This window comes from Oxyura jamaicensis, chromosome 20, assembly GCF_011077185.1.
Source record: "Oxyura jamaicensis isolate SHBP4307 breed ruddy duck chromosome 20, BPBGC_Ojam_1.0, whole genome shotgun sequence".
NCBI lineage: Eukaryota > Metazoa > Chordata > Aves > Anseriformes > Anatidae > Oxyura > Oxyura jamaicensis.
In genome coordinates this window covers 6,311,330-6,322,514 of record NC_048912.1, presented here as the reverse complement: position 1 = coordinate 6,322,514, position 11,185 = coordinate 6,311,330, and the positions used below count along the sequence as shown (strand labels likewise).

General features: G+C 37.9%; 1 protein-coding gene across 10 annotated transcripts in view; it reads left to right on the top strand.

The window, feature by feature from the left end:
• Window positions 1-606: 606 nt before the first annotated feature.
• ZMYND8 (zinc finger MYND-type containing 8) overlaps window positions 607-11,185 on the top strand; it is a 59,356-nt gene continuing 48,777 nt past the window's right edge. For 4 of the 10 annotated variants that reach the window (XM_035344191.1, XM_035344185.1, XM_035344184.1 and 1 more), the window contains exon 1: window positions 609-755. In XM_035344191.1, the coding sequence (XP_035200082.1) occupies window positions 742-755 (14 nt within the window). In that variant the 5' untranslated portion in view covers window positions 609-741. Of the gene's footprint in view, window positions 756-1,030; window positions 1,160-1,785; window positions 1,836-3,307; window positions 3,440-5,588; window positions 5,673-11,185 lie in introns of those variants that run through there. The other 6 variants (XM_035344186.1, XM_035344193.1, XM_035344190.1 and 3 more) reach the window with 6 other exon arrangements.

Sequence of the window (11,185 nt, the reverse complement as noted above, 5' to 3'; positions counted from 1 at the left end):
ACCCTCTTTGAGAATGCAATTTCTATTGTATCTTGGTTTCTGTAGAAATCAGCCGTCAGGTTTTTCCCATGCAGGGCTTGGCATACAGTATGTAAAACACTCGCACTGTCAGCGTGTGCTTGCTCCTGTGGGTGTTGGTGTGCAGGAGGATTCTCCCCAAATTTCCAAGTTTTGATTTCCATCCCTCCTGTGCACGTTCACTTCCAGTACATTTTGTCCTCTTGTGGCCTTGCTTTCCCCGTGCAACACATGTTGTGGGCCACCAGATAACTGAATTTAGCGTTTTGTTTGGAACGAGTAGCTTTTGTGACCTGGGTGAACTCTTCCTTCCTCGGGTTTAAAATATCCAACTGCCTTCAGCAGCGGCGTGCTGGGGCACGCTTGCTCAGGCAGGCAGTTGGTGATCACTTCCCTCGGCCTGAAAATCTGTGTGTTTTATAGGGGAGGTGGATATTTGGGGGCCCTTCCCAAGTTTCTTTTGCTGCCACGGGCCTAGCTTAGCCTGTCTCCTCTCTGCACAGGATGGCTCCTGCTTGCCAGAGCTGCACAAAGATAATCGCTCAGGAAGTGTTTCAGCCAATCCCCTGAAGCTTTACATTCAGATTTAGCAAAGTAGCCAATCCAGGATTAGCTTTTATTGGGAAGACAGATCATCAAGCTGAAGTGCCAAGCCCTTTCTGTCTGAGTACTGAGAGCCTGTCCTCCATGTTTTATAAGTATTGACATAACACTGTGTTAACAATGCATCCACAGAGGTAAGCCTTACTTTTTACATTTTTTTTTCTCTAAGACCTATGAGTTGTGGGTTGAGAGTGTGATTCTCTGTGATTTGTTGTGCAAAACTCACACCACAGCACTTTATTAAGTTGAAACTGTTTAAATTTGCTTTCTTGGGTCACATGGTTAGTAGCCATTAGCCACAGCTTTATTTTGCAGACTGGCAAAACCTTGGCATACCTACTTCTGCACAGGAGGATGGTGTTTTTAGAATTTAACAAGATCCTGGTATTCCAAAGAAGCTTTCTCTCTCTGAGCAGTTTGCCAGCACTATTGTCTGTTGTGTCACATGCCTGCTGAAGAGAAAATGGAAGCTAGGGAGCAGATGCATTTAACTGCCCTACAGGGAGTCAAGCAGGGATAATGGCAGACAGAAGAACAGGCAAGTTTACCTTTCTAAACAGTGAATGGAATAGCTAAGATAAGTTATCTATGAAAAAATACGGGATTTTTAAAAACCTAGACATCAGCAAAAAGTGCTAATGGCAGATTGTAGATATTGGGCCTAGGTGGTGGTGTGCTGTTGCATCATGTTTTTTATGCAGCTTATCTTAACTTAAAACGATTATTGAACTCTTTTTCTTGCAGGAATAATTAATACAATGTGTTTCTCTTTCTGAGAGACACTGTATGGTTAATATTTTGTTCCTTTAAAAGGGAGTTTTTATGCTGCAGATTTTGGAAATGGGTTGCTGCTCAATAAAATGCAGCAGTACATCAGTTTACAAATCTGATTCTTTATGGAAAATGCTTTTGAACTGTTAGCTTTCTTCTTTTACATAGTTTGAATAAACTAATGTACCTTTTATCTGTGCCTTTTTGTTTTACACTGTATCAGCCACAGTTCTGTTGTGGAGTCCAGAGGATATAAAATCATCTGTGGTTCTTGACAGTAGTACATTGTGTTCGTTCTTGTTTTTTTATCTTTTTTTTTTTTTTTAACTTTTGGTTTAATGCTACGTAATTATTTCAAGAAATTCCTTTTTGATCAATTCCCAAATCTGCCAGCCTGTTGTATCTTCTTAACTGGAAAAATGAGATGGGTGCTTGAACAGTTGGTAAGTAAGCAGCATGCTACTCTGAACATTTTTAATAGTTTTCCAAACATTTTGCTTTTACTGGGTCAGTTTGTCCAGTAGATGAAGTGATTTTAGTGGTTAGCCATATAAAAAATCCGATTTGTGTAGCGTCCATTTTAAGGGACTTGCACATGTAAACTGTTCCAATTTGAATGCACGTTTTTTTTGATAATTTGCTTCTAAAGTTTGAAGCTTATACTTCCTGTTTACCTCAGGCCAGTGAAAAATATTCTACTTGCTATTTGTTCATAGATCCTTAATTACCATGTTTGTAGGGTAAAGCGCAGTTTGGTTTTTCGTTAGGTTTGTAAGGTGTGATGAAAGCGCTAGTACTCAGCAATGAAATGACCTTACAAAGTAAAGTAAATAGTACTTAATGAACGTATGTTTTTGATAGTATACAAAGCATAATCTCAGATAAGCTTGCTTGATTCATAACTGATTTAGAACATTTTGTGCCCTTTATTAAGCTTTTAATCGTAACCTTTGCATGCCTGTTTTAACAACTAGGTTTTCAGTGATCACAAAAAATGTTACAAAAGCAGAGGAAAGATGCTGTTCTGTGCTTTAATGTAATTTTTGTGCTGTTTTTTGGCAGTTCACACACTTTCATGATTTTAGGAAAGAACTTAGAACTCAGGTAGCTTTGAAAATGACTGCACCTAGGTACACTTGCATGTTAACTTCTATAGAAGGCTACCAAGATAACATTCTGTAACATGGGCATTTACCTCTTCTTAGTTGTTTGCCTGTATGAGTATGTTACTCTGAGTACCTCACTTTTCTTAATGGGGCGGCGCCCCCCCCCCAGAAGAAAAAAATAAATAATTTGCATTCTAAGTATCTCTAGTTCAGTTTATAACCTAAAACTCTGCTGGGTTGTACCTCTGAGTTTCATGTGATAGCAGTTTTGTATGCAATTTTAATGCATTTTTCAGCATACATAAAGGTGCTAACACAGCTAAGGAGTTATTCTGTTCTTCGTTCTTCAATTGCTAAAAACAGAAATTACATTTGGACATTATTTTCTTAGCACTAGTTTATACACATTAGCAGTTTACTTTCAGTCTTAAAAATTGCACAACATAATATTTGTTTAATGTGAGGAAGCAGGAGTAAGTGATCTGCAATCAAAAAGCTTGTATTAAAATGGCTCCCACAGGTTTTGTTAAACTAGGATCTGTTTCAAATCTGCACCTCCAGACACATTGCTGACAGTGAAGCATATTTGTGTAAGCTGCCCTTGTACATGAAATGAAACATAGCATCGTGAGTCTGTTAAGGTTCACTATTTTTAATCACTCAAATATAATTCTTTTATAGTTCACAAAAAATAAATGTCTGCATTGCAGCAAGATGTCTGAGGCAAGGTAGAGACAGCAGTGTTGTTTTACAGATCAGCCCAATCGCGCTGCTCCATGGAGTACTCGAGCCAATAGAAGCAGAGGGTAGGTTAAAGATTGACAATTGCAGTGGCAAGACTGAGAAAGGCCTTCTGGAAATTTCTACCATCTTTGTTCCACCTTAGTAAAGCAAATTCAGCCAAGCTGAAGAATTTCATGTATTTTTGGTGCTTTGTCAAGGTACGATGTTATCACTCACTTTCATAGATTGCATAATAAGAAGCACTCTGCAGATTTTCTGCTGTTCAGGACAGATGGAATATAGGGTTTTGTTAAAGTGATAGTCACCGGGGAAAAGCACATATTCTTTCTGCCCAAGATTTTATAGGACTGGATCTTGAGAATTTCACAATTAGGTAGAACATAAATGAAGCAATGTAGCTGAGGTTTATTCAGCTTGTAGTAAATGGCCATTATTCTAATGTAACTAGCAGTTAATCGTATAATTGCACTTTAAGTTTTCTGGCTACTGACGAGTAATTTGTATCGTCCAGGATGAGTATCATTAGCCATTATTATTTAGTGCCAGCATCCAGTTACTTTTATAATTAGTTGGACAAAGAATGCAGTGAGGGAAAAACAAAGGAGTGATCTAGATTATAAACTACGATGAAAACAGTAGCTTTTTAAAAGCTACATGCCTCCCTCATTCTTCCCAGGCAAGCTGTTTTAGTTGGAAGCTAAATAGTACTAGGGAAAAATGAATGATTTCTTTAAACAAATGACACTACTTAACATACTGAGAATAAAAAAAGTGGAGTATAAACCACTCCAAATGTGATGTTTTTCCCTCTCTCTTTAGGCAGGAATATTGAAATGTAGGGGAAAACCTGCAGTGATACTAAAGAGGCATGTACTACAAGGGACTTCATGCTCAACAATCAAAAATAGATTGAGTTATAAATTCATCTCTTCATATCAGTGTTCACAAACTTCAGTTGGCTCTTCTTCCTGAGCTGTCTCCCATTTTGTGATATCACTTCTGCTTTTTTGTTGTTTTTTTTTTTGTTGGTTTTGGCTTTTCTTGATTTTCTTTTTGCTTTGTTTTCAAGTGTATTGGTCATGTGGGGCCAGTAGCTGGAAAGTGATCGGTGATGGTCAGTTTTGCATAGTAATGGTGCCACTTCAGCACGGTTGGATAAGGGGTGATAAATCTCTGTGAAAGCGCTCCTCTTCTTTGTCTGGAATTCAGGATATTGATTTGAATCCTGTAAATATCATAAAAGTTGAACATAACCTTTGCCCGTGTAGAATGTTGTATTATTCACTAAGACATAAATTTTGAAATTCTGATATTTGTGGATCCCTAACGTTTTCCCATGAGCATATGAATCCCATTATAATGCATTTAAGCCTAATAGAAAGGTTTGATTTACCTATTTTCTGCAATACCCTTGGAAAGTAGTACACAGGCTTTGAGGGGTCTGCAAATCACAGGCTGAAAACCATTGTAGTAGGCCACATAGCCTGGCCCTTTAAATTGCCTTTAAAAAGTATTTTTTATACTTTTTTTTTTTTAACAGATGTGTCTGATATTCATGGGTTAAAGTCTAATTTAGAAATTGCTACATAGAAACGGAAATTTATATATTTCATAGCTGTTTGTCATCCTTATGTTAACCCTTTACTGGTAGTTGTTGTGCCATCTGTTTAATACTGTGAGATTAAAATTACGTTGTAGCAGGATGTTAACATCCTTAATGTAGCCAGTGTAAACCTTTGTTTTCAAACATTATTGTTCCCAAATTATGGTTTTGGCTTCTGAAATCTATAGCTATTCTTGTTGCCTTGCTTGGGCCTCAGTTCGAGAGTTTATAGTCTTACAGAGGACCATGTAACACCAAGGGTCTCCCTCCTGCCCCTGATTTTCTCTTTTGTGGCACTGTTTTGAATGTACTGGATAAAGAGTAAGGTTTTAAAAAGAACTTGCACGTCCTTTAAATTAAAAATACCTATTTTGGCTCTGCATGTCAGCAGAAGTAACTAGCTTAACCATTGCTTTATGCAGACAGCTGAATAAACATTTTGTGTATCTTAATTAAATAGTAGAAGTGGAGCATTTTGCAGGGGATTCTACAAAAGGAAACGTAAAACATGAGAGGCTCAAACTGGAGAGTGAATCTAAAATTGAGTGATTTCCCTAGTAACCTGTGACTTCACAAATCTCTGTCTTGTGCCTTTTTATATAAACGTTCAGATGTCAGGTATCCTTTTGTCATACTTCATATCATTTCTGATGTTTAGATAGTTGCTTCGAATACAGCACTTCTGTTTAAACAAGAGATACTGTTATTGAATAAACTGCTACCATTTTAACTACAGTACAGGAATGAGGCAGTGCAGTGCTGTCAGACGCCATTTTAAGAATCCTGCATAAATAGCATAGCTACCGATGAGTAAGAGACTGTTATAGGTGAGTGCTTATACAAAGCTGCTATTTATTCAGCAATGGCATGCAAATATTTTTTTCAAATTTTTATTGAATGCAGGTTTTGGAAATCATTATTTAGATTTGCTACTCACAAATGTGATATGGGAGAGGCAGGAATTATCTTAAGGATGACATTCAGTTTTAGTGCTTATAGTCTTAAATCAGTGGTTTTTTTTTTTGTTGTTTGTTTGTTTTCTATTAATTAAAAGGGAGAATGAATTCCATAAATATATAATTCTAGAATTAATGTGCTTATTCCCTAATGTAGATCTAGACTGTGTATATGGTCATTGGCTGTTTTGAGTGGTTTTCCATATCTGTCAGTTTTTCTTGGTTAAATGTCAAGGTGCAGTAGTTCATCTGCAACTTTTAATTGCTCTTGGTAGTTTATATAGTTTAGAGCAGCTTTAAAGATTTTTGTGTTTGTACATTTTTTTTTAGATAAGTACTAATACTACAGGAATTATTTTTCTAAACAGAAGAGACTACTTCTTGTCTGAAATTTGAAAAACTGTATTTCATTCGAATAAAACAAGACAATTCAGGTTAATAGAGAATGCATTTAAAAATTGTGCAGCTAAGGTGTTTTTTTTTTTTTTTCTTCTCTGAAGTATCAGTAAATCCTGTATGTTTGCAATCCTCATTTTTTTTTCTTTCTGTCCACAACTGTCCCCAAAGGAATAACCTCCACCCCTTCCCCTCTCATTCAGACATGTTAAGATAATTTGTATGAAACAAGTTAGTTTAACGTTTTAGGAAACAATTTCTTTTTTAAAGTAAGTTTTGTCCATACTAGTAGGGAAGCTTTAAATGATTAATTGGTGCTCTAGTCAATTGACAGTGAAACTGGCAAAGCTTCATTTTCAATTGTGTTCTTAAAGTACCTCTATGTTCATTCATCTTCATAAGCAAATAAGAGAATAACAGTATCATTCAGAATGATACAAGGCATTTTCTGTATTCAGTTGGTTACCTAGTTGCATACATACCAGAATCATGTCTGAGTTGCAACCTGAGGGCATCACATTCATAATACACATGCATGATAGTACTGCATGCTATCTGAAATAACAGCTCTAAGCCCTGCAAAAATGAAATCTCCTCAAAATACAACTCTCTAGACTGGCCTACTTGATCACACAGTTATTGTTTACATAAAAATAGATGCTTGTTTGTATTTACTTTACTGCTGTTCTTGATTTTCATTTTATTTTCATTATGTGTAATAAGAAGATACCTCTTACTAAGGACTTGTTTTTCTTGAATTATTTCATTTGAAATCTTTGGCTAATGAAATTGCTGGGTTTGGAAGTTTGTGCTGCATAAAGCATTTTCAGAATATTGCTTGTAATGATGGAAAGTACGAAGGTGAGAAGATCTGTCAGCTTTAGAAAAGTTACTGTAAACTTGCTGTGAATTCCTAGCATGTATTTGCAAGCTTGAGTTTTAAAAATTACCACTACAATCACCACTACTATCATTCAAACAATGTCATGTTGTGCAAGTCATAATACACTACAGCAATAAAACAATGGGAGATGCTTCTGAAGAGTTGTGAACTTTAAGTATCTTTTATAGATACTATACACAGTTATAACACAGTTATTTAACTCTCCCCCCAACATTTTGATGTTTTTTTAGAATAATCTCAGTAGTTTTCTTACCTACTTAAATAGTTGTGCCATTGTTTCCAGTTGAGAGACATTAAAGGTAATAGAGAATATGGAGATACAATCTGCTCCTATAAAGGTCAGTTTTCATAGTATACTATATAATTGCTGAATTTTGTGTTAGTTGTGGGTGAAGGGCAGTGTGCAGATGTGTGTATAGGATATATGTACCTCCATTGCTAAGAGAGATGTATAACCTTTGTATCTAGTGGTGAATCCATTTGGACTGTTCTTTTACATTTCAAGTCTTTGGGAGAAGCAGTCTTCAGACATCATCTTTTATATGATAAACCAGAGATGTGTCAAGTCAAGATACTTTGTTCATCTTGGAACTGCTTTTGAAGGATGTTTTTCCTGTTTCTTTAGATGTCTTGAAAGACCATTTTAAAAGGTGATGGGAGAGCTGGCTGAATTTCCAAAGTTGCTCTCAGTTTATGGGAAGAGTCAGATTTTGAGTGAAGAAGTCTTAGGAGTCCTGACCTGTAACACCCCCACAGTGCTAGGTTTGGGCCTGCAGGAGTAAATCACCTTCAGTCAGCTCTAACTTCCCCTGCTACTTTGGTCAGGGTTGTAGGAACAGTTCCCACTCCTAAGCTGCTGTATTGATCTGCCACACCCATTTCCCCCTGTATTCATGCACAATGCTCTGCCTCTTAACGCTGACTTGGGGCAGCTATTGTGTTATTCTCATTGTATCACGTTCCCATGAGGTTGTACCCCCAGTGCTCAGCAGTGGGGCAAGTTCTCTGCAGTATCTTTATCAATGATCTGGACGGGGGGATCGAGTGCACCCACAGTAAGTTTGCAGATGACAGCAGGTTAGGCATGAAGGTAGGAGGGCTCTGGAGAGGGAGCTGGATGGGCTGGACCAATGGGTCGAGGCAAACTGGATGAAGTTCAACAGGGCTGAGTGCTGGGTCCTGCACTTGAGGCACAACAACCCCATGTAACACTAAGGCTTGGGAGAGAGTGTCTGGAAATCTGCCCAGCAGAAGGGGACCTGGGGGTATTGGTCAATAGCCAGCTGAACGTGAGCCAGCAGTGTGCTCAGGTGGCCAAGAAAGCCAACAGCATATTTGCTTGTATTAGAAACAGAGTAGCCAGCAGGACCAGGGAAGTGCCTGTCCCCCTGTACTCAGCTCTGGTGAGGCCACACCTCAAGTTTTGGGCCCCTCACTACAAGAAGGACATCGAGGCCCTGGAGTGTGTCCAGAGCAGGGCTACAAAGCTGGTGAAGGGCCTGGGACACAAGTCCTGTGAGGACCAGTTGAGGGAAATGGGGGTTGTTTAGCTTGGAGGAGAGGAGGCTCAGGGCAGACCTTATTGTACTTTACAATTACCTTAAAAGAAGTTGTAGCAAGGTGGGGATCGGGCTCTTCTACCAAGCACCAAGTGATAAGGGGAAAAGGCCTCAAGTTGTGCTGGGGGAGGTTTAGGTTGAATATTAGGAGAAATTTCTTTACTGAATGGGTTGTGCAGCATTGGAACAGGGTGCCCAGGGAAGTTGTTGAGTCACCAACCCTGGAGGTGTTCAAGAACCATGTAGGAGTAGAAGTTAGTAGCGTGGTTTAGTGGTGGACTTTAGGACTAGGTTAAAGGTTGGACTGGATGATCTCAGAGGTCTTTTCCAACCTGAATGATTCTATGATCAAAATGCATCTGATGCATTTGGATGAATCTGGAACATCATCATTTTACTGTAAATTAAACCGGAGCTCCTGCTAAAAGGGTATTTCACTCCCGCCAGCCCTTCCCCCCCCCCTTTTCTGCACATCTAGCTGCACAGTGAGCTAGATCACAGAATTGATTCAGTTAAAATTGACATGATTTTTGGAACATTAAGTCAGCTATTGGAGAGACCTTTCCTTTTAGTAGCAGCTAGTGTAAAATGATCTTAAGACTTCAAACGGAGTCTTTACAAGACTTCTATGTTCTAATCTGTGGCTGAAACAGGATCTATATTTTAAAACAGGTAATGTGTGCTGCCAACTTATTTCACTCTTGACAGAATTAGTGTGTATTATACTTACAAGTCGATTTTAAAAAAGTGTTCTTTTATTACAGTTTGGTGATATGAAAATAGGATTTTATATGGGGAAAGAGAAGAAAAAAAAAGATTGCAACATGGGAAGAGAGTGATGAACCCATCCTGTAAGCCCGTCTGTTCTATTTCTTAGGAAAGGGAAGGGGCAAGGGCAAGTTTTGGTGTCTGCCACACACTGTGAGCTCCTCTTTGCTAGAAGCCTTCTGGGAAAGGATGTAACAAATGCACAGTATAATTGATCTTTCCATGCATAGTAAACCAGTGAGCATCATATTATGGTCAAGACTACTATGCATTTAATTTGTCTGTGCAAAGTAAATCTGAGAAACATTGTGCTACGGTCAACAGTGCTACCCATTTATGACAATTCTGGTCACATGGCTCCCTTTCCGTGCTCCTGGAATTAGCAGCATAGTTAATAGAACTTGTATTCAGTGTTTTATGACTTTAAAGTGCTTAATTTGTGAATTATTACTGTATATGAATGACAAATATAAAATAATGTTTTCTGGAGTTCATGGATCTTCTCAGCTTTGAGTCTTCCATACATTGAGCTCTGTTCATTTGTATTTAAAATTTTGGCTGACGTAACCATCCTGTGTAAAATATGAAAGGAATTCCAACCCAACCCCCTGAGAGTTGATAGGTGCTCAGAAGTAGTTTTGATAAATACCAGACTAAAAAGTCCTGTTGCTGGTAAGTTTTACTTTGTTTAGAAAACTGTTTTAACTTATACCAGTAACAAAACTCCTGCTAATACAAACTGTTTGTCAGTCTCAAGAGTTTTCTGTTATAAATGTAACTAAGTCCTCCCTGTTACTTCAACACTCCGATTATCTGCCTTAGGCAGATTTAATGGTATTGGCTAAAGCAAAGGCCTGTAGCTGCCCTCTTGGCCTTCATGGTAGAAATAGCTGTCCCTATTGTTGGGATGGCTGAAGGGAAAATCTCTGTCCACTCTTAGCAGCAGTAGCTCACAGTCTGCCATATCAACATAAACTGGTATTAGCAACAACTTACGTTAACAAACTAGACAGAAAATCCTCACTGCAGAGGAAAAGATCTACATCCTGCTTTGCTGTCATGCTTTGGTGGTATTGGTAGACAACTATGATACCTGCTTCAAGCACTGTAACTGCATTTGTCCATTATTTTGAATTTGGGCTTGCTGCAATGTCATGTTTTCTTTTATCATTCATCTATAACAGTCATAGCTGCAAAACTGGTGTGTAACTCAGTACTTCTAGTTTTTTTCATCTCTCTTCCATCGTCCTTCTCCAAACTGACTTAATTAGTAAAATGTATTGAGTTATTTTCCTGAATGGCATAACTATAAGAAAGTAGAATACTAGCAAGTCAGATCTAGTTTGTCATCTACTGAATCATTTAATCCTACCTGGAATAAATTAAGCATCTGTATAAGATCCCATGGTTGAATGACAGTAACAACTCAGTTCTGTGTATTCTTTATTAAAAATAATAATTAATGGAATTGTATTGCCAGTGGATCATAAATACTTAGTTTTCTGTTACAGAGTCTCATTTAAAAATCCTTGAAGTTATTTATTTTAATAGTTTTTGAAACTGCATGTTACGTTCTAATTTTGCAAGCTGTTCCATTGCTAAATCTGTTACTTCAGCTAATCTGTTCAGTGGTGCAGGCGAGTGTTTAAACATTAGCATGAGTCTGTTCACACAGCTTATACAGGCCTTAGAAGAGGAGGCATAAGGAAGAGAATTCCTGTTTGTCTGTCCTGTACGATTTATACAGACAATGGCAT